This window comes from Vigna umbellata, chromosome 5 (assembly GCF_029865625.1).
Source record: "Vigna umbellata cultivar VRB3 chromosome 5, Vumbellata_1.0, whole genome shotgun sequence".
Taxonomy (NCBI): Eukaryota; Viridiplantae; Streptophyta; class Magnoliopsida; order Fabales; family Fabaceae; genus Vigna; species Vigna umbellata.
Genome location: NC_142169.1, coordinates 69,978,581 through 70,001,424, shown reverse-complemented (window position 1 = coordinate 70,001,424; position 22,844 = coordinate 69,978,581). Strand labels below are relative to the sequence as shown.

General features: G+C 32.8%; 3 protein-coding genes across 6 annotated transcripts; 2 read left to right on the top strand and 1 right to left on the bottom strand.

The window, feature by feature from the left end:
* Positions 1–457: 457 nt before the first annotated feature.
* On the bottom strand, positions 458–5,910 carry LOC124843428 (uncharacterized). Its single transcript, XM_047320174.2, has 5 exons — positions 3,944–5,910; positions 3,697–3,859; positions 2,152–2,315; positions 1,241–1,499; positions 458–1,055 (listed from the first exon to the last, which is right to left on the bottom strand). Exons 1-5 carry the CDS (start codon positions 5,518–5,520, stop codon positions 948–950), a joined length of 2,271 nt encoding a protein of 756 aa, XP_047176130.2. The 5' UTR covers positions 5,521–5,910; the 3' UTR covers positions 458–947.
* A 4,681-nt stretch (positions 5,911–10,591) lies between these two features.
* LOC124826765 (CD2-binding protein-like protein) lies at positions 10,592–14,819 on the top strand. Of its 4 annotated transcripts, XR_015786488.1 has the most exons (11): positions 10,593–10,767; positions 11,152–11,377; positions 11,656–11,781; positions 11,861–12,016; positions 12,680–12,806; positions 12,974–13,015; positions 13,447–13,635; positions 13,719–13,761; positions 13,979–14,056; positions 14,278–14,376; positions 14,502–14,819. XR_015786488.1 is itself a non-coding variant. In XM_088114831.1 (10 exons), exons 1-10 carry the CDS (start codon positions 10,643–10,645, stop codon positions 14,566–14,568), a joined length of 1,179 nt encoding a protein of 392 aa, XP_087970957.1. In that variant the 5' UTR covers positions 10,596–10,642; the 3' UTR covers positions 14,569–14,819. The 4 variants fall into 4 exon arrangements, 1 of the variants encoding a protein (XP_087970957.1); XR_015786489.1 differs by lacking the exon at positions 14,278–14,376 and having other exon boundaries at positions 10,592–10,767; positions 13,447–13,639; positions 14,502–14,565; XR_015786490.1 differs by lacking the exon at positions 14,502–14,819 and having other exon boundaries at positions 10,592–10,767; positions 13,447–13,639; positions 14,278–14,340.
* A 1,793-nt stretch (positions 14,820–16,612) lies between these two features.
* On the top strand, positions 16,613–22,389 carry LOC124826769 (potassium transporter 7-like). Its single transcript, XM_047299696.2, has 10 exons — positions 16,613–17,087; positions 17,770–17,998; positions 18,080–18,328; positions 18,530–18,580; positions 18,905–19,165; positions 19,519–19,571; positions 19,664–19,778; positions 19,863–20,117; positions 20,692–21,214; positions 21,468–22,389. Exons 1-10 carry the CDS (start codon positions 16,836–16,838, stop codon positions 22,000–22,002), a joined length of 2,523 nt encoding a protein of 840 aa, XP_047155652.1. The 5' UTR covers positions 16,613–16,835; the 3' UTR covers positions 22,003–22,389.
* Positions 22,390–22,844: the final 455 nt, after the last annotated feature.

Sequence of the window (22,844 nt, the reverse complement as noted above, 5' to 3'; positions counted from 1 at the left end):
AAGAAAGTCCTACGACCTCATTATTTTTAAATTTTGGATTGAATATAGTATATGATTTCTTATATATAATTAACTCATAACTTACTCCTTAAATAGATTTTGTTGTAAAAGTTTTCTCCCTCATTTCATTATTACTCACTTCAATGGAAATGCATATGGTCATTCAGACTAAAGGTTAAAATATTTGTTCTATACTTTTATTTAATGATGTCTCGGCATGTTATCCTTGCCTAGTGTATAACAAAAAAGAAACACTTTTATACTCCCTAAAATAAAAACATTCAATTGTAATAATATTATAATATATATTAGTATTTTAAATTAAAGAATATAAATATATATATATATATATATATATATATATATATATACAACTAAAATATTAATTTATTGAACTTTTAAGTAGATGATTTCTACTTTTTCTAATATAAAAATATCGGCTCTCTAACAGCAAATGAGGTTCTAAAATTAAGAACAGGGAATTTATAATATAATAATATAATAATTGTAAATACAACTAGACCACAGCCATAGTTCATTCCCTTGCCCACAAGACAAGGGAAGTTATTCTGAGAGATTCTTCATAGTATTTTACAGTAACAACGAACATCCTAATACTATATATACACTGTACATTATCAGCCAGTGAGAATACCATAATTAACAGGATGATAATAATATCCAAAAAGTACAGACACAAGACAACATTGTACATTCAAAAGTCTAAAATTTAGACGGGAGCAAAATTGTCTGTTCTTTTTCTCCATTTTTTCACATATTATCTGAGCAGAAGGATAAGTTTTTCTAAACAGACTGACTCCTTTGTATGGTTATTAGCATCCCGACTTACAGTTAAATAACCATGAAATGCATTTGTTCGGTGGCAAACTCCAAAATGATTTTTATAGTAGAACAACAACAGTGCTTACTAAGGGGAGAAATATGAATCATTTCTTCAAAAGCTTCTGCGAGAAAATCTTCTTGGAATATGGGCTATTCCGTGAAACTGCTTTGTGGGTCTCAATTGCTTCAACTATTGAATTATGCATATGGCCCTAGTTTAGAAGTAAAGGGAAAATGTGAGAAAAGAAATACCGAGCAAATATATGAAAAAGGAATACAAATGTTCGTTGACAAAACCCCAAAAAGCTTAAGACACGACTGTGGAAATTTCATGCACTTAAGGATATAGGACGCAGCAATAGAAGAGAATGGAATATAAAGCAGTCATGTTACAAACCTCAGAATGTCGCAAAGCTGATTGAACAACATAATTTGCATGTGGATCTTGAAGCAACCGTTCGAAGTGAGGAGCACAGAGTAGTTCATGAATGACTCTTGATCGGTTCTCATCATTGAATACAGCAAGACATTTCTCAACGACATGGCTGCTGAACTTCTGCATTGACAGGTGCACATATTTACCTTCAAATAGCAAACTTAAAGTTGTAGTCGCTGAAGGAATCCTCAAGTCCAGGATAAATTGAACAACATAGTTTCTGAGGAAGACAAAAAGAATGAATAGATCATACACCGGAGAATCATGAGGTAAACAAAAATTTATCTGTTTCAAAATGCCATATTATTTCTAAATATGACCAAATACCTGCCTGTAGATAAACCCTCCGTTAAAAATGTATTCGTTAATTGCCCGACCCAAGCACAGAAAAACACGGAAAAGAAAACGTACAGGAACAAACAGAGAAAAACACCCTGGATTGTAGTGTGCCATCTGGTTTAAGGAGTCTCACAAATGGCTTAATTAAAAAAGAAAAAAACATTATCATAGCTGGATTTCTATTTCAATTCTAAATATAATATTTGTTAAAAAAAAAATTACCCCCTTGGTCAAATTATTTGACATTCTCTCTTCCATAGTTGCACCATCTCCAATATAGACATGGAATGTTCATGTGCAAAAGGTGTAAACAAAATAATGTTCCATGACTACCCACCTTTCCACAAAGTCTGTCCATAGGCTAAGAATTTATTTACCAATCACTAGAGACAATTTGCTACAGCTAAGACTCTTTGTCCCAGGAAAAAAAATGTCTGTAGGCAAGGAGGTAGACAGGCTTAATGGAAAAAATATCCATGCAATGCAAGATTTAATATGCTTAATACTTTAAGTAATACGCTTCAAATAATTACCCATATTGATTTTGAGCCAGCAGAAGTGCATTAGTAGATATTTCTGCAACCAGATGTTCTCTAAGCTCCCCACGAGAATGACCGATGCATCTTTGTAGAACACAACACCCATGTTGATGAGTGGCAATGTCAACACAATACTTGGCAGCAGCAACAAATATGAACTGACCAATGCAAAGAATGGAAACTGTAACTCTTCCGCAACAAAATATTTATATTTGCATACATTTTCAGCAATTTCATCGTACATCCATATGTTGAAGAAATTACATTTGTGACAGTGTGATCTGCCTGAATCAATTAGCAGATATTTGTTACTTAGTTGGCGCAACATTTTCATTGCACAAATATACGTAGCCTTACACTTACAATATGCTCCACGGCATAATCAACATCCACCACAGTTCATAAGCCGTTTTCCACTGTATAGACCAACAGACGAGTGCATTTGGATTAAATCTTGAAGTTTTTTTTAGCCCATATCGAACTATGTTTCAGATGGTAAACCGTTAGTATTTATTAGCATTTTCATGCAACCATTATTTTAAATAAGCTCTTGATAGTCTCAGGTATGTAAATATAAACCTAAATTCTAACAAGATTCTATAACCTACTGCTACATTGGATTTCCAGCGTTAAGAGCGATTAAAATTTCTATCTCGAAAAATAGAACAGTATGTTAAAAAACAATGAAGAGCAAAAGCACGGAAAGAGCAATTACGTCACTGCATTTGTATTTCTGAAAAGAAAAGAAAAATACAAACAGGCATGGTAATGTACAATGAATTATTTAAAATTGTCTTAGTCTCTTTTGTGTGCAAGAGGAGAGTGTCAAGTACATGATCATAAAAAATAGTTTCAAATGCTTTGATACCATGATGTATATTCTTAATATCAAGTATCAAAACTAGCCATCTGAGATAATGAACTTGGTATTACTAGTAGCTTGTAAAGTCATAGTCCTGTTAAAAACATAATCATTCTACATAGCGGACCATATCAGAAAGATGAGAACACAATTTTTCACTAAATAACTTACATACGTAGGAATAATAAAAACAAGTTCCTGATCAGGTTAACACAAGATAGTTTGAACAATTTGGCCAGGTTGTTCCATTTATCTATCATGCAGAACAGCACGCAACCATAATGCTTCCTGGGATCCCTCTCCTTTCAAAAAGGACTAAGAAGTTCACTAATATAACAAAAAGAAAAAAGCCTGCTCAAATTTTATTTATCATGCATACAAATTTAAGCATAAGGATGCAATAAAATTGAAATTTCAATTAATAGAACATCATTATACACTATTGCAAGTCCGGGAATAAGCTATATAAACTTTTGAGAACGAAATGAAATTGGCAGACAACCAAAGTGCTTTTTCACACAAGATGTACAGTTATCATGGATTGATCCAAAAGCTCAAAGAAAACATGGTAACAAGTGATTTACGCATATCAGTTTCTGTTAACCCATAACTATCAAATGTAGGATAAATCCAAATCCAACTCAATAGACAATTAAAGAAAAAAATAAAAGTCATACTTTGTTATCTTCATTGCTTAGGCATTGTAAACAGTGTTGAACCACATGATTTCCATTAAGATCTTTGATGAGGACCAAGAATCCTGGTTGCAAAGCCGATACAACTAATGAAATTTGCTGCCTAGTTTTGAGAGTCTCAATCAGCTTCTGCACCACACGAGTGCTGGAAAAAGATAAAAGGTAAAGTCAAATTCAGTATCAGATAGTCAATATATCATTTCAATGCTATCATAAGTTGCATAAGTACCCGTGAGTGTTTAAAGAGATTCTGACAAGCTGCCCTGTCTCCTGTGTAACCGCAAGTATGATCTGCATCCTCTGTTCTTCATCACATTGATCCAACAACTTTTGCATAAGGTAATTTCCAAAAGGATTCATCATAAGTTCCACTACATGATCAATTATCTCACTAAATATCATTTGAACATCTTCCGGTGTACCCTCATCAAACACTCTTTGAAGGAATCTACAGCCATGTTGATCTTTGGCTATTAAATATAATGACCCTCGAGCTTCTGCAAGGGAGTTATACTTAGGTAGCACAGGGAGTGTGCACCCATTCCTGGGACTCCTAGGATTTTCATATCCTACAATCTGGTGTCGGATGTCTAGCTCTGACGGGTGTAGCTGCTTAGCAAAACCACTTTCGAGCACAGCACGCTGACACCTTGAATGATCCGAAACCCTACTAGCAACATAATTTAAACCTTCCCCCTGTATAATGAAACTCCCCTCACTTCTAATAGCATCAAGATTTCCTCGGGGAATTCTAGATTTCAAAAGTGGCACAACTCTTGCATTAGGCTGAGAAAGGCCATACTGTAACAACTCATGAACACTCATACAAGGCTTAACGTTAGGACAAACGGAATTGTTGGGCGGTCTTGACACACTCCTTTCTTCCAATAAGTTAATTCCATATTTCTGTGCATAAAGTGAAGCAGCATCAATAGTTGGATTTTGGCTCAAGGAACCTGAAATCCCCGGCACCACACTTTCAATTTCAAAGTAGTTACTCATCAGCGGCCTTCCACGCCTACGAGAATCCATCGAGCCACCACTGAATCCATTTAATTGAGAGAGCATTTCGTGCTCATGCAACCTAGGACAAGACTGCAATGATCCAAATAGATTACTCATTTTATCATCCTGAGTCAATCCTGACAATGCTGAAGCAACACCAGCTACAGAACTCCTTGCCCTGGTTACAGGGGATTGAAACCCCACAGAATCACTAAACCTTATTCCAAAATTATCACAGTCCCCACCACCACCACCACACGTGTTGGGAAGATTATTAACAAAATTAGGATTCTGGTGTGTATTATCAGCAATGCACATTTTACTGAAATTAGAGCAGAGACTTAGTTCATGAACCAACCTCTCAGTCTCATTGAGCCTCACAGTGCAATCAGGGATCATAGAATTGAGGTAGAGGTTGTCGTGATGGTTGTTGGGATAATAGGAACTTCTAGAAGCCACCCTGGATTTGAGGTCCTCCAAAGGAGGAGGAGACATTGAGAACAAACTGGAAGAAGAATCATCAGATTGTAGAGAGAACCCACTCATGGGGGATTTGAAGCCATCGTCATAATACACACTGTTACCATAATCGTGACGGTTACAGTTACCATTACCATATTGTGTCTGTTTCGTACCAAAAACGCAATCGCAATCGACATCAACACCATGTCTATGCCGATTGTGATGACGATGATGATGAAGATTGTGCGAAGTGGCGTGAGGGATCTCACCCAGCAGCATTTCTAACTCATCCTCCAGTTCCCCATCTTCTCTAACTTTTTCTATGGTCTCCCTCGCCATCTCGCCAAAAGAAAAAACAAAAAAAAAAACAACAAAAGTGGTTCACTCAGAGGATCCAGAACCACACAAGAACAGCACCAAAAAAGAAAAAGACGCCATTAATACGAGCTCCTTAGGGTAAGGCAGAATAATCAAAGGTGGCGTGTATATGATGGGATTCACAATCGCATTTGCATTTGAAAACAAAAGAAAGAAAAAATATCACATCTGGGTGATTAGGCTTTATCTGTGAGGAGTTGGTGAAGCATGCAAAGATTAAACATTCTCATACGGTTACTGAGGGCGTACTGTGCCCACTCTCTCACACACCATTAAAACTTGCAGAACAAGAAGAGTCACTGTTCTACACTTTCTATTTCCCCTTTCATTTTTTCTTTCTCTCTCCTGTTATATACTATCACCCAGCACACACATCAAGAACAAACAAACACTCTGCTCTGCAATTCTTTTTCCCATTTACCCTTTTATTTTTTATTCTTATTAAATAAATATTATTAGCTCTGATGTGTTTTTTTGAAGCGTGACATACACTCTCTTGTAAGAAAGTGGGTCCCAATTAAATATTGCTTGTGAAGTCTTTACCGTGGAGTCTGAACCCTGGTGCCGCGCGTGAAGCTATATTCATTGTTGCTAACGAAAATGAAAAAATTAAGAGTTTTCTGTTGCTCTGCTTACCCAAAACTGCAAGGCTTGGAACAGAACAATCCTCGAAATTCCTTTGTACAATTAAGAATGGTTTGTTTTATAAAATGTCTATGTTACCCTTTCTACATATTTTTTTTTCTTTTTATATCCTATCATACTCCACGTAAGAGTATATAGTTATCTATATATTCCTATTTTATGTAATATTAAATATATATATATATATATATATAGATATATATATATATATATATATATATTCTTTTTAACATTTCAAAATTATTTTCAAAATTTTCAAAAAAATAAAAAAGATATCCAACATGTTTAATGATCACACATTTTTATTTTAAGAAAAATACATTGACAAGTAAACAGTTCAAATTTATAATAGTCTCCTGATATCTTTTTTTTCAGAACTCTGAATACAAAAACAAAAGTATAAACATATTTTAATGCTTGAGTGGTACTAATTTCAGCTTTTTTTTAATACTTTTAAACCCTACGTTTTGACCTTAATACTTTCTATTGAATATAATATAAAATTAAAAATGAATCTTGTTAAATATAAACACGCACTGAGTTTAAAATATAAATAAAAAATAGTAATAAATTAACTAAAAATAAAAATATACGATAAAAATAATATTTTTAACCATACAAATTGTATCAAGCTTGTTATTGATATAATTCATAGAAATTTATTGAAAATATTTATTTCTACGTGACATCAAATTATTAATAATTTGTGAAGACCATATATAAGACAAAATATCAATCAATAAGATTTTTTTGAGCAACAAAGCTCAGACATTGCTTCATATAAATCTCTTATTACAGATCGTCGTTAAAAAATGCATGGTTAACATCCAGTTGATAAAGAAATTATTGTTGAGGAGTCACCATGACTATAAATAAATTAACAATTTTTACCGCAAAAAGAAAAAATATATATGAACGAGTCAAATGTAATGGTGACTGAAGGTCATAAGAAATAGTAGCGAAATAATTTATTAATGAACAAGAGAGAAAAATCTTAAAAATTTAAGATTTCAATCAAGGCACTTGAAAAGGAAACAAGGGTGACATCGACGTTCTAAATAGTTGTGAGAGAAGATGGTACATGCAACCATGCATGACAAATCTAAAAGAAGAAAAAAAAAATTGCTAATTGAGAGGAGATGATAACATAAGAGCTTTGATGAAGGTGTTGTTAACAATACTATGATTACCTAACCGAAATGATCAAAATTGTATGATTGTTAATCGAAACTGGAACTCCAATAGTAACAATGATAACATTGTCGATTAAAGTAAACATCACGACTGGGAATAGAGACACACATGACAAAGATAAAAAATAATAATAAACTAAATAAAAATAATATTCATAAATATTTTCTTTAGTAAATTTTTTTATTAATGTGTGCTATCATTATTATTCTCAATGTATTTAATTGAGTGTTTAATGTGTCATCCAAATTTAAAACATATATGTTATATATTTTATAATAAAAAAATTATAAAACAGTAGTCTTCGTAAATAACTTTTTACGAATACTTGTTACATATTTTTTTAACATTTTTCTATCGAAAATTATATATCCATTGAATTTAAAAGTATTATTTATATGATAGTTTATAGTAAATTATTTATTATTATTTTTTTGTGATTAAATAAATCATTCATGAACTGATCTAAATTTCTAATATGTGAAATATTTTGTTATTGAAGAGAAACTTATTATCTTATATGTTTACATGTAAATAAATAAAATTATTATAAAACTTATCCTGGATATTACTGAAAACAATACCAATAGTAATGTAATAAATATAAACATAATATAGTTATTATATATATAACAGATTTACAAAATCTTAAGAATAAGTTTTCTGAAAACTATTGATAAAGTTTAATAGTATTTTTTTTTTTTCATTATTCTCAGTCAGTACCTACTGAAGTCTAACAAATTATTTTTAATAGACTTGAATTTGACATTTTACTGTAGAACTTTAAACTCAAATTTACTCCAACAATACCATATTAACTTTGTAGTTTTTAATTTGATATAACATCTAAAAGTTTTAAATTCAGAGTTTAGTGAATGGAAATATAAAAAATATTTTATCCTTTTTTAAAATGTAGTACTATTTAATTTTATCTTCATCAATTGTCTATCTCACTGGATTGAACAAAATAACAAGTATTGAACGAAATAAGTTATAACTTCTTTAATTTTAATCTGAAATAGTTTATACATAATAAACACCATTATCATTTATATTTTACAATCCCAAGACACTTAATTATACATATTTATTTGGTCAATTTTCACCCTTCTTGTCAAGTTTTGTGGAACAGAAAAGTGGATAATACAATTTTTCTTTTTACTTTTTTAAAATTACAGTCATGTTTATTTTGAAATGTTATGCGATTTTATTTTTAAATTTATATATATATATATATATATATATATATATATATATATATATATATATATATATATATATATATATATATATATATATATAAGAAAATAATTATAATTTATTTTTATTTTAAATCTAGAGTAACGTGAGATTTTCCTAATGAATTGGAAGAAGTCAATTAAAAACTAAAAAGTAATAATTTGATCACTTTCAACTTTTCAGCAATGGACTTTAAGGTAGTAATTGACTTTAAGGTCAATTTAACAAATTTTTGGTCTGGAACATTAGTAATGTTGTAAATATAATTTTTAAGTATATTAAGTAAGTGAAACATAATAATACAACACGTATAATTAAATAATTTATTTAAATTTATAATTAGACAATTATCCTTAAATAATTTTCCATGAATAACATAAAAATAATAAAATGAATCTTTTATTATTTTATAAAATAAACACATGTTGAAAATGATTAATTAGTTTAACTAAAATATAAATGAAGATTTTAAATAAAATTAACCAACAAACATATATGTTATTAAATGTATTATTACTTTTTTTATGAGTGAGCATTGGTTGTGAAGTGGCATGATGTTAACAGGATAAATTTATTACATTTAAAATTTAATTTCTAGTGATGGGAATAAGACTTAGAGAATAATACATATTATAATAGTTTTTGTTGAGTTGAGTGGAGGGTTCCTCATGTAGAGTTTTCACCATACTCAACCTCTTAGTTGCTTTTGCCATAAACAAAAGTGATTAGTGACCAAAAAGAAAGAGAGAAACCCTAAATGGAACAATGGTGTGGACATCATATCATACCATCCACTGAGGTGGCTTGGTATCAAAGAAAAGGACAGAGTTGTCATTTAGGAATTTCCAAAGACCAAAATCTTAGGAAATTTAAGATTAATGTGTTTGATGACCGTTGGCTTCGGTTTCTTAATGGGAAAGCGAGAAACCGTTTGGACCCACTGTTCCTCCTTTCACACCTTTTCTTTTCAAACCAATCAAATGTTTTCATTTTAAGGTCTAATCCAGTAGATCTCCTTTTGCTTAACTTTTTACGTTTTAAAAAGCACTTATTTGTAACTGCATAAACTATTATATTTTATTTTTTAAATTTTACAAACATGCTCTTTCTCGGAACTTGTTATATATATATATATATATATATATATATATATATATATATGTTTCACCACTTTTTCCTTATATTTATCAGATAGATTGATTACATAAAAGAAAAAACTTTTTTTAACAATTCTTTTGATAAATTTTTTTTTCAAAATTGTCTATTTGGTAATTAGTTAGTGATTAATCCATTTCAAATATATGCATTAATAAAAAAGTGACATGTATTGTTAAAAAAATTATTAATATATCATAATCCTAAATAAAAATTAGATACATAGTTAGAGTCTCAATTCATTTTTTAAAACTTTTATATAACTAATCCAATTTTTTTTCCAATTTTTCTTAAATTTGATAAATTTTTTTAATATGATTAAACCACTTTAGTGATATTTTGCACAAGCTAAAATTTTATTTTGAAGTATATGGTTTGAAAAGTTTTCAGAGCAAGTTTTTGAATTTTTTAAAATAATTTTTTCAAAACGTATATATCTTTCAAAATAAGTTTTCGAGAACACTTTGCATGAAATGCGTTTCACAAATAACTTTCAAAATATATAAAATACATTAAAAAAATGAGTTTTTTCTTTCCTTTTGTTATTATTTTTTCTTCTTTCTATCGTTGTTCTTCCTCTATTCTAATATCGACGATGCAAGCTGAGGTGGTAGGAGAGGTAGTGACAACAGTGGTGATAAAAAGGAATAGCTAAATTCTTTTCTATTGATGTGGGGTGCAATGAGTAGTTATAGAGGTGGAGAAGGAAATAATCTAAGAGAATCTACAACAAGCCCATTAATTTATAATGTTATTTTAATTAATTAGTTAATTGTTAATTATCTAAAATGAACAGAGAGAGACAAGAAAAGGTTTAATTTAGAGAGGGGAAAAGCATTGTCTTGTCGTGCCTATGTGCAGAAGCTCAAAGCATCGAACTCATTCTCCTTGGGCAGCATCAATGGCGGCAGAATCATCTCGCAGAAACCCCAAACGTCCATTTGTGGAAGAAGATGATGAATTAAGCAAAAAACCACCGTAATTTCTTTTCCTTTATTCTCGCAAGTAAACCCTAATTCCGTTCGTTGTTATTCAGATAATTGCAGTAATAGGTAGACTTGATTATCGGGATTTGGTTATTATACATTGAATTCTGTGTTATTTTGATTTGGGGATTACTGTCATGTTGGTCACCTCCTGTCTAGTTCAAATATCTGGCATTTCTTAAAGTGAGTTTAAATTAAATTCACTGTGCTTGAATATGAATACTATGTATTAAGTTTCCGTTTTCTGTTCATTCACACCCCATTCGTGGTAATATGTTGTGTGTGTATGAGTCCCCTTGTTGGGGCTTTAACTTTAGAGGCTGTAATGATTGGCTTGTGGAACTGAATTTTGAGATTTTCTGTTGAATTTATACAGAGCAAAAAGGGTTAGGTTTCCAAAGGGCAAGAAAGTGAAGCCAGGAGATGAAGTCGTGGACAAAGGAAATGTCGAGGAGGGTGAAGTTGACTTAATGAATCCCCAAGTAGCTGCCAAAGCTGCCAAAGAGCGGGCAAATCTAAGAAATCAATTTACTGCTGAACTCTTTAGTGAGGACACTGGAGGTATCGGAATAGACTTATCAGTTGGTGAAGTGACATATGAGGTTTGTTTTGAAGTTTTCTTTAAGTTTTCAACCTGGACGAACTTTTTTATCTAAACTAAATCTTTACTCTTTCTATCAAGTGCTTTTTCATGGACACTAGTAGAGTAAATATTTTGCTTGTAAAGCTTATTTCATGTGGGCTTCTTTTCAAATGTATTATTGTAGTGTGATTTATTCCTAATTTGACATAATTTTTTATAGTAAGTTTATTGGTGCAATGAGCTGTTACTGGATACGTAAAAGATAGGCAGGCAGTGACGTGTGATATCTTGTGGCAGGATAGCGAGAATTTTGTCGATGACGGGATTCAAATTGAGCCTTTCAACCTAGATAAAGAAAGGGAAGAAGGTTATTTTGATGCAGCAGGCAATTTTGTTGAATATGTAAGAGAGAATGAGATTAAGGTGAGGGATTTATGTTGTTTTCTTTCTTTATTTGTGATATTTCATTTGAATTCTGTTAATAAATTAGGGATCCTTGCAGGATGCATGGCTTGATAATATTGAATTTGATCCAAAATATTCTGCATTAAAATCTGTACCAACTAATGATGTGGATGAGGGCATGCCTGACCTTTCTTCTAAAGATATTGCCGTCATGAAGAGGCGGATTGCAAATGTTCTTGAACCTGGGGAAACGGTATGTATGTATTTTATCATTCTTAATTTTCTGATTTTTTGTTTCTTTGTTCTACTGAAGTATCATTGTAAAATACAATATTTATTTTCCAATTCACTCCAGAGTAGTTGTAGATCATCCATTTGTTTAGGCAATCATTGGTTTTTTATGTGGCCAAGGAGTTGTGAAATTTCTTGCTAAGGGTAGTTCATATCCTTAAAAAATATTATCCAGTTAAAAATATTTTACTCTCAAATCTGAACGTGTAAGGAATGTGTAATTTTGACATTGTGCTTTTCAAGTTGGAACAAATAAATACAAAAAATAAGAGAACCCGAATCTGCTGTTGACTCCATAGTTGCGTATGCAAATTTACTTTTAACTTGAGTTGAGTATGGCAACCCTAAACCGTTATCAGAGAAAGCCTGTTAATTGCCATTTTTTCAAAATAAAGGATTAATGGTGTTCATAAATATAAAAATATAAGAAACAATATTTAAAGTTATATTTGGCTTGTATCTAACTGCAATTATTAATTTTATATCATGTTCATTTACATGTTCTCTTTATATCTTGTAAATCTTTATACTTGACTAGGCTGGAATTATATATCATATATCTACTTCGTTAAGAGTTTTTTGAGGTTCATTAGTTGGGCAGTATTAACCGATATTCTTCCAATAGGTTTTGCAAGCCTTGAGAAGGCTAAAAGGTAACAGTGACAGAAAGGCAAAAATGTCTGCTGAGACTAAGGTTGTATTTGACCAGCTAACTGAGGATGCTATGAAGCTGATGGAGAATGGTGAATACAGTTGAGTTAATCCCTCCGGGCTTTGTAGATATTATGCATTGTGTAAACATGTAATCATTTAGATAGCCTGATGAGACTCTATGTCATGCGACTTGTTTTGATTCACTGTTTCTTTAGTTGCTATGCCTACATTATGCTTAACTTTGGCTCCTTGACCTTTTTCCCAGATGTTTATCATGAAAAGCGAGAGGTTTTTGATCGTGAAGCGGGTTAGTGTTATACACTATGCTTTATTCTACTTATATTATGTTTTGTTGTTTCATTATGTTTACATTGTTAACAACATGATGTAATATGCTGTTTGATTTTCTAATTTATTTGATTTAACTACTTGGTTTTACTATTATAATACTGTTCAACTTATGTTGTTATTATGGTCATGATGCAAGATAGAACTTATTGTTCTATTATCAATATCATACATGGTGTTTGTTTATTCTTAGTGTTTGGAGAAACTATCTTTGGGCCTCCATATTAGTTAAGTGTTGGATTTTGGGGCAGGTTATTAATTGTCAATTTTTCCTTGGCTCTTCTTTCTATGATGTTGTCGATATTTAGGTTTATGAGAAGGAGTGAAGGGTGCCTGTTTCGTGGTATTAACTGCTTAATGCTTATGCCTTCTACATTCTCCCCTTTTCAGAAGGATATGAGAAGTTAGCCCGGGCAAAAGAAGGCCCATCAAATCAACATTTGGCTAGTGGAGAAGCCTCTAGCACTGGTGAAGGTGATTATGATATGTTTGCTGACGAGGATGATAACAGTAAGCCATCTACAGATGAAAATAATACAGTTAGTCAATCTTCATCGGACGCCATATATGGCACTGAGGGTAGGTAAATTGGCCTCCAAAGTCTTTGTTACTGATTTTTATTTAATTAGTATTTACTTAACATTGTTCTACTTTTCTTTCAGGTGGAGCATTGCAAAATGATTATGTGTATGATGAATCTTCTGGGTATGGTTCTTCTCTTCCATGTAAATTTTGGGAAATAGTCTGATATACATGACATTATTTATCTTTGTTGTAAATTTCAAAACCAAAAAAAAAAATCATTATGGTATTAAGGAGGTGGCAAAAGTTGAGGGTTTGTACCCATTTCTTCTTCTAATGAATTTTGTTACCAAAAAGAGCTGTTATAAGCTTGTTCTGACATCAATATTTGATGGTCCAGGTACTATTATAGCAGCAGTTTGGGCTATTATTATGATCCAAATACCGGGCTTTATTGCTCTGCAGCATCAGGACAATGGTACAGCACATTCCTTTATCATCTTTTCGTGTGGTTTGTCAATTTTTATGCTGACATCTTTTAGCCTTTGTTTACCGTAAGTGGTGCCAAACATAGATGTGGATTTGGATGTGTCTTTAGTTGTTTGTTAAAATTTATTCTTGATTTGTGATATTTTTTGTTGGAAACTATATCAAGAGATGTTTCAATTTATAGATCTTTGGTGGCATAAAAACATGCAGGGTGATTAGTTGTATAATTAACACCTTTGGCTGAGAGGAGGGAAATAATATTGTATGTTTGTTGGGAGAGGCAAAGAGAAGAAATGGTTTCAAAAAACGGTTGAACTTATTTTACTATTTCTTATTTATTTCTACTCATCTCTTATCCCATCTCTTATCTATGGTGGGAGATGCAAATCATGTTTCTAGCTGACTGGGGCCGCTCCTTTTTTATTTGAATTCAGGTACTCATTTAATGAGGAGACTAGCACCTATGAAGAAGTTGAGAAGGCTGCATCCAACGTGAACTGAGGGACTTGTCTCAAGGAACAATAGGCTAGTTATAGCATAGCCACAATCATTGTCTGCGAGTGGCTCATGTACAGACCGAAACACTCTTGAACTTTTTGTACGTTATGAGGGACTGCTACCACTGCTCAGAGTTGTGCTTTTATCTCTTATAAGGTTGTTGTTTTATATTAGCTATACTTTTTTGCTTAAAATTAACTTAGAATGATCCCTTGAAGTTAGAATCAATACAAGTTATACAATGTTAACCCTTATCAATTTGCGAGACATATTCACTCATGCCCTCAAATTGCAAATCACTTTGCTTGTGCAATTAGATAATTATTATTTTTGACATCATTTTTTTGAAGTGGCGTCACAATAGCCCCTTGCCAATGCATTCTGTAAGTACTGGCCATTCTTTATTCGTGAAATATTAGTTTTACAATACCAGTGGTGTTCTGCAATGTTATGTTGCACTTTTTGTATTCTGTTGATTGTATTTCTCTTTTTTCTGCTGTTAATTGTAACAAAAAATGCAGAATCCACGCATATGACATCAAATCTGTTTGAAACTAAATATCATGTTCATCCTCAACTCAATTTTGTTTACCATGCCACAACCATATCAAGAATGATTAAAAATACATGCGAAACAAATTTATAAAACTTTAAGAACAAAATGCCAATAAGCTGGCTATATATGAGGAAAGTATTATTCATGGTTGAGTTATTATATCTTACAAATGAAATATAAACGTAATTCTCGACCTATCAATTATTACTAGCATGAACCAACCAATTATAGTCATCGAACCAAAATGATTTCACCAGAATGATTAAATATTCTAAATTATTATACATTTCTTTGAATCCCCGAGACTGATGACAAAAAGTAAGAACTGGTTTCTCAAGCTTTATCCCAGGGATGAATATCCGTTAAACATGTAAGACGTTCATCTTCTTTTCTTTTTTTTCTCTAAAAGACAACAATTTTTTGTGTATTTTTATAATATATATTTCCAATATTGTGATAAGATAATTCGAATGTTGTCTATCTTACGAAGCCCATATCCATTATCATCTGGCGCACAATTAGTTTTGTTGCTTCCATCGCATTCTCTGTAACGCTTTAAGACGGCGAAATCCGGAAAATCTGGTCCTTCTTAATGTGAGAATATTACAGCTTATATATATTAAGTAAATTTTCAAGCATTTTTTTTATTACATATTTTTCACATTAGAGTCGTTACATATTCGACATTTGATATAATAACAATTGAAAAGTCAAGTTCCTCACTTTTGCCCTTTTATTTTTAAAAGGCATTTCATTGAGTTTAGAAAAAAATAATACATAAATTACCATTAATTTTGACGTGAATGCAGTAACTTTTGGATGTAAAAGAACAAACTTATCAAGGATGTTTAAGAATTGAAGTGTGCTAACGTTTCACATTATAAGTTTTTGTCCATTGTAAAATTTGATGCTTTTATAACGGGATATGGGTAGTGAAAAAAAATATATAATTATAGTTATATTTTTATTAATTCAAATTAATATAATAAATATGTTATAATTTTTTTAATCTCGTGGGTTTCACGTGTGCAAATACTAGGAATTAAACAAAGTAGTCTCCCAAATCTAACTCAACTTCTTTCGGATGAGTCAAATGTGATAGAAACTAATTCCTTATTATAATAATACCTATAGTTGGAGTCGATGATACCCTATAATTTATGTGCACTCTTATTTATAAATTCTTACCAAGGTCAAATTTGTTTTAAATCAAATATACTTAAACTGTAATAAAAGTTATCTATGTCTAAATTTATTTGGATAGTGACAAAAACAATTCATGTAATTTTCTAACATGTAATTTTCCAATAAATTTTAGAAAAAAAATTAAAGTAGTTATAATACCTATATCTGAAGTAGTTATTACCCTTTTAAGTGGATATTTCCATTGGAATTGTTTGTGTAAACCATTAATAAAAATTCCTACTAATTTAAACAAATGAAAGTAATTAAATATGAGTTGAGAAATCCAATGGGTAGTGTGGGACCCCATAGAAAAAGTTCAGTCAGATGCCGTTTTGCATTGGTATCACACTCTCTCACTCACGCGTGATCAGCACCACCACCTTGTGTTGTTGCGGGAAAGAATGGAATGGAAGCACCGTCCCTTCATACCGTTATGCTATGTCCAATTCATGCCAAAACCCTCTTCCTGAGATTCTCCCATTTCTCCATGTGAAACCCTAACCTCCATTTTCCGCATCCCGCTAACCACATGGCTGACGAGATCAATCGCGGAACGTCCGTGGACTCCACTGAATCACGCTGGGTTTTCCAGGACGACGACGATGACTCCGATTTAGAGAACTTCGACGCGGATTTGAGATTTGGACGCCAAGCTGCGGTCGTTGATTCCGACGAGGAAGAGGACAACGCGGAGCAGAGACTCATCCGCACTGGTCCTCGCGTCGATTCATTCGACGTGGAGGCTCTTGAAGTTCCCGGTGCTCACAGAAGTGACTATGAGGTCTCTTTCCTTTTTCTGCTTTTCATTATTATCTTATGATAATTCAAAGGAATTGCAAGTTTTAAGTGCACGGTTATGTCGCTTGAAGTGATCATGCCAAGTTGAAATTTATAATGGATATATATTTATATCGACCTTAAATTTTCTCTGTCTCCCTGTGGGACCTTGTGAATTGTGATTGTTAATTTAGTGTTATGGCCTGCTCCACATATGGAAAAAAAGTGGAAGGAAATTAGATGTGGAATACATGATTCAACCTGCAGTCTGCATTCACGGAACACAACTGAATGTTTAACGTGGATGTTGAAAATTAAACAAAGTAGCTCCTGGAATCCCGATACAACCAAATTCTTGTGTGCATTGCAACCTCAATGACGATCTTACTATTTATAGCATTTAGTGTCTAGGGGATGCTTATATTTGTTGTTGTCCTTCTTCTTTTATAGGTATGGGTGTTTGTTTTTCTTGTTATGTTTATGGATTCTGCAAATTTTGGCTTAAGCTTTGGGTGTTGTTCCTTTTGTTTACTTTCCGGATTCTCGGAACTTTAGTCCGTGATTGACTGATGTATTCTACTTGTACACCGGCATGCGGTTCCATCCCTTAAAATGTCTTAGTATTCATCATGAGATTTTATATATTAGTAATTTTTGCTTTTTGTCTTCATTATATATCATTTCAGGACATCAGTGTGGGTAAGAAAATTGTATTAGCTATTCAGACGCTTGGTGTTGTCTTTGGTGACGTTGGAACAAGTCCCTTGTATACCTTCAGTGTTATGTTTAGAAAGGCCCCTATTAATGGAAATGAAGACATTCTTGGAGCTTTATCACTTGTCTTGTACACATTAATCTTGATTCCTTTATTGAAGTATGTCCTGGTGGTTCTGTGGGCCAATGATGATGGTGAAGGTATGTTAAAAGTAAATGTTCTAAACTAAAGCTTGTGGTACGAACATCCTCAAAATAATATTTGTTCTGGAACCATTGCAGGTGGTACGTTTGCCTTGTACTCGTTGATCTGTCGTCATGCTAAGGTTAGTCTTCTCCCTAATCAGTTACCATCAGATGCCCGTATATCAAGCTTTAGGCTTAAGGTGCCATCCCCTGAGCTTGAAAGGTCATTAAAAATCAAGGAAAGACTTGAGAATTCTCTGACTCTGAAGAAGATTCTACTAATATTAGTTCTTACTGGTACTTCCATGGTGATTGCTAATGGTGTTGTTACACCGGCAATGTCAGGTTTTTTACTGTTCTTACTTCATTTTCCTGTAATTTCTTCAGACTTGCTTTGGTCACAACGTGTTCAGAATGATGTCAATGCCATATATGCATTGATATAATGATATGTTGTTGCTAGTATTCATGACCAACTATTGTTTTCATTAACCTATCTATTGTTTAATTTACAATGATTTTCTTTCTATCTTTTCTTTGTTGCAGTACTGTCATCTGTTGGCGGTTTAAAAGTTGGGGTAGATGCTATCGAGAAAGGTATTACGTAACCTATTAATGAACTCTATTATATGTAACAGTTATTAATTACTTGATTGATAGTTGATGTCCATAGAGATGACCGAAGATTTTCAGTTTAGACCTTTTATCTTTTTCTTCTTTGGCTGATCATTTAAGCTTAACATAATATCAGTAGTGCTATCTATCCACTTTGTTTGAGAGGTTAGAAAGCATTTTTTCAAGTATGTAATTTTTTGTGGGATGTTTTGTTGAGTTGGGCATAATTTTAAGCTAATTTATGTCCTTTTGTTTTAGTCATTTGTATAGTTGCTTGAAACTTTTTTTTCATTCTCGTCTATGCAGATGAAGTGGTGATGATTTCAGTTACCTGCCTTATCATTTTGTTCAGTGTGCAAAAGTATGGAACAAGTAAAGTGGGACTTGCAGTAGGACCTGCTTTGTTCTTATGGTTTTGTTCTCTTGCCAGCATTGGGATATACAATCTTGTGAAGTATGACAATAGTGTCTTAAGGGCATTTAATCCTATTCATATCTACTACTTCTTCAAAAGGAACTCAACCAAAGCATGGTATTCTCTTGGGGGTTGCCTACTGAGCGCAACTGGTAAATACATACGCTCAAGATCTTGATACTACAAATGCAATAATACTGTAATTTTGTCTTGTCATGTATGTAAATTTGGTTCTACTGGTCTGTTTTATTTGTTTTAAGGACAATTTGTTGCCAGAAATTTTGATGATCAGTGCATGGGTTTTAGTGTTTTCTGCTACTATCTGAGGAGAAATAGTTCGAATTTTGAGGTTATTAGTTAACTCATTCTATCACTGTAATCCCTTCCCGCCCATGGCAACTTAATATTTTAATGTGGTAAAATTACAATACAGATGAATCTTTTGCTGGCATATGCACAACCTATTCGACTGCAAACATATTTAATGACTGTTATCATGTTGCAGGTTCTGAGGCCATGTTTGCAGATCTTTGCCACTTTTCTGTCCGATCAGTTCAGGTAATAACTTTATTTGCTAGTCATGCTTCTTTTATTTGCTCTGTGTGTCGGCGAACTATTATGCTGGTGAAGCTGATGGTTCCAATTTGCAGCTTTCATTTGTCTTCCTTGTTTTGCCGTGCCTGCTATTGGGTTATTTGGGTCAAGCTGCATACCTTATGGAAAACCATGCTGATGCTGGTCAAGTCTTTTTTTCTTCTGTTCCGAGTAAGTGTTGATAATATTACTCCTTACACTGTGTTGGCTTTGTGTTTTACGTAATATTCAAGTAATGATATTCTCTGTCTGCAGGTGGTGCGTTCTGGCCAGTTTTCTTTATTGCCAACGTGGCTGCACTTATTGCTAGTCGGGCTATGACAACAGCAACATTTTCATGTATAAAGCAATCAACTGCACTTGGTTGTTTCCCTCGTCTTAAAATTATACATACTTCTCGGAAATTTATGGGCCAGATCTATATCCCTGTCATAAACTGGTTCCTCTTGGGGCTTTCCCTGGTGCTTGTCTGCACTATATCTAGCATTGATGAGATTGGAAATGCCTACGGTAATGAACTTATGCATTTTGTTTTAATTTTTGGTAAAACATCAGCCATTTTCAAGTAACAGTCACATTGTAACTTGGTGATAATTTTAATATCACAATTTGTTGGTATGAACTATCTCAATAGAATTGTTTGTATCAAGAGCTTATTTTTCTGTTATTATTTTGAAAGGCGATAAACTGTTTACCTAGTATTTATTTATTTTATATATAGTCCTTAATATTTCTTTTGGATGTTCTCAACTACAGTTGAGAATTAATTCAATACACAACTGGAGCCTTGGATAGGTGGGGGCAATTTTCTTAGAAAATCCACGATCCTATCTCTTGTCATTTTATTGCTCTTTAAATGGTGGCTGTGTTCATATATATATATATATATATATATATTTTAATTTGAGAAAAATCATTCGAGTTTATAAAAGTTTTGATCCTAATTGATAATAATTTGATTTTTCAAGCTAGATAGAGGGGTGTAGACTGGTGGAGAGTTTAGCTTTAAAGCACTGAACTTAGTTCATTGTTATTATATTATAGTAATGTGTTTGCATTGAGCTTGTTCCTTGTCCCCTTTCAGGCATTGCTGAGCTCGGGGTGATGATGATGACCACTATTTTAGTAACCCTTGTTATGCTACTTATATGGCAGTTACACATCATCATAGTGCTTAGTTTCGTGGTAGTCTTCTTGGGATTGGAATTAACTTTTTTTTCATCTGTCCTGTGGAGTGTGACAGATGGAAGCTGGATTATATTGGTCTTTGCCATAATCATGTTTCTTATAATGTATATATGGAATTATGGAAGCAATCTCAAGTATGAAACTGAAGTCAAGCGAAAGCTGTCAACAGATTTGATGAGAGAATTAGGTTGTAATCTTGGGACAATACGAGCTCCTGGGATTGGTTTGCTTTATAATGAGTTGGTCAAAGGAATACCAGCAATTTTTGGCCATTTTCTAACCACACTTCCTGCAATACACTCTATGATCATATTTGTGAGTATCAAGTATGTTCCTGTTCCTATGGTACCGCAAAGTGAAAGGTTTCTTTTTCGGCGAGTCTGCCCCAAAAGCTACCATATATTTCGTTGTATTGCCAGGTAACTAGCTTTATTATTTTACATTGGTGATTTGGGAGGCATTTTGATCTGTGGCGGATAATGGAGATGCTAACCTTTATATTAATTCAAAAGTGGTGGTCTAGGGGAAAGTCGAATGGATAGTGAAAATGAGGCCCTAGATATTACTTTTAAAAACACTTTCACTGAGCATCTTATCAAGGATACTTTGGTGAAATAATGTATTTTATCCTATTAATAAGAAATGTCTATTTGTCTGAGTGTTTGTCGACAGGTATGGTTACAAAGATGTTCGGAAAGAAAATCACCAGACTTTTGAGCAGCTGCTGATTGAGAGCCTAGAGAAGTTTATTCGTCGTGAGGCTCAGGAGAGGTCATTGGAGAGTGACGGGGATGATGATTCTGATTCAGAGGATGAGTACCCTCGTTCTAGGGTTCTCATAGGTCCCAATGGGAGTGTTTACTCACTTGGTGTTCCTCTTCTCGCTGATTATAAGGATACAAGCAACCCCGTTTTAGAAGCAAGCACGTCAGAGGTGATAAGCTCCGTATTTCCTGACCCCAGTGTGTGTGACGCCGAGCAGAGCCTTGAGAGCGAGTTATCTTTTATTCACAAGGCTAAAGAATGTGGTGTTGTTTATCTTCTGGGTCACGGGGATATAAGAGCAAGGAAGGACTCGTGGTTTATCAAGAAGTTAGTTATAAACTATTTTTATGCTTTTTTGAGAAAGAATTGCAGAAGGGGAATCACGACTTTAAGTGTACCACACTCAAATCTTATGCAAGTTAGCATGACTTACATGGTGTGAAAATCAATTTTGCAGCAGAAATAAAACAAATGGCAATATTCTTGAAGACTGCAGTTTGGTATTAGTGTAAGTGGGCTTCGGAAAGGTCTAAACTGCTGGAATTCTCAGTCTAAAATGTTGGTCTGAGGTTTGTTTTGGTTGTGGGTTCGCCATCTGCATGAGATTGGAAAAAAGGCTGATAACAAAAAGAAAATGTTATAAACTACACATCCCTTACACTTTTGTGAATGTGTCAAATTCCGCCCTAAATGCAAGAACCATGGACACAGTATTGTACAGTGACATTTCGTTGCTCTTTTTTCCTTTCTACAGCCTTCCCAACTCTGATAAACACAAATGAGATCATATTTATTTTTTTATTTGAAAATTTTATCATTAAGTGTCGTACCCTTTTTGTTATTTAATATACTAAATTCGCAATATAGAAGATTTAAGCTTTACGAGTAGGAATTAAGACACTTGTGCACTTTCATCACGAAAAGAAGGTAGTTATGTTCCTAAGTTTATCCTGATATGAAGTGTTTTTTATTAATAGAATTAGTGTATGGAACTCTTATAATTGATTGTGCGGGTGTTTTTTCTTTATTTTTTCAAATACTCCATTCTCACTCAGCCTAAATTAATATCATTAAATATAAATATAATTCATATACCTATTTTCATCAATAATTTACTTTCCTAAAAATCAATATAGATATAAATAATAAAACAGAATTTATTATTCACAGTTATATTATTTCTTGACAAACTATTTGATGGCATATCCCTAAAAAAATTAACTTTTGTGTTGGAATGGATAATCTTTCAAACATACATTCAACACAAGACAAATAAAAGCTTCA

Coding starts and splice junctions, on each gene's coding strand:
- LOC124843428 (XM_047320174.2), bottom strand. CDS start 5,520: ATGGCGAGGGAGACCATAGAAAAAGTTAGAGAAGATGGGGAACTGGAG. Junction 1,500..2,151: donor CTGGCTCAAAATCAATATGG/GTAATTATTTGA, acceptor TGTCTTCCTCAG/AAACTATGTTGTTCAATTTA. Junction 1,056..1,240: donor CAGCTTTGCGACATTCTGAG/GTTTGTAACATG, acceptor CTTCTAAACTAG/GGCCATATGCATAATTCAAT.
- LOC124826765 (XM_088114831.1), top strand. CDS start 10,643: ATGTGCAGAAGCTCAAAGCATCGAACTCATTCTCCTTGGGCAGCATCA. Junction 12,017..12,679: donor TTCTTGAACCTGGGGAAACG/GTATGTATGTAT, acceptor TTCTTCCAATAG/GTTTTGCAAGCCTTGAGAAG. Junction 14,057..14,501: donor TCTGCAGCATCAGGACAATG/GTACAGCACATT, acceptor ATTTGAATTCAG/GTACTCATTTAATGAGGAGA.
- LOC124826769 (XM_047299696.2), top strand. CDS start 16,836: ATGGCTGACGAGATCAATCGCGGAACGTCCGTGGACTCCACTGAATCA. Junction 19,572..19,663: donor TTTCTGTCCGATCAGTTCAG/GTAATAACTTTA, acceptor TCCAATTTGCAG/CTTTCATTTGTCTTCCTTGT. Junction 20,118..20,691: donor TGAGATTGGAAATGCCTACG/GTAATGAACTTA, acceptor GTCCCCTTTCAG/GCATTGCTGAGCTCGGGGTG.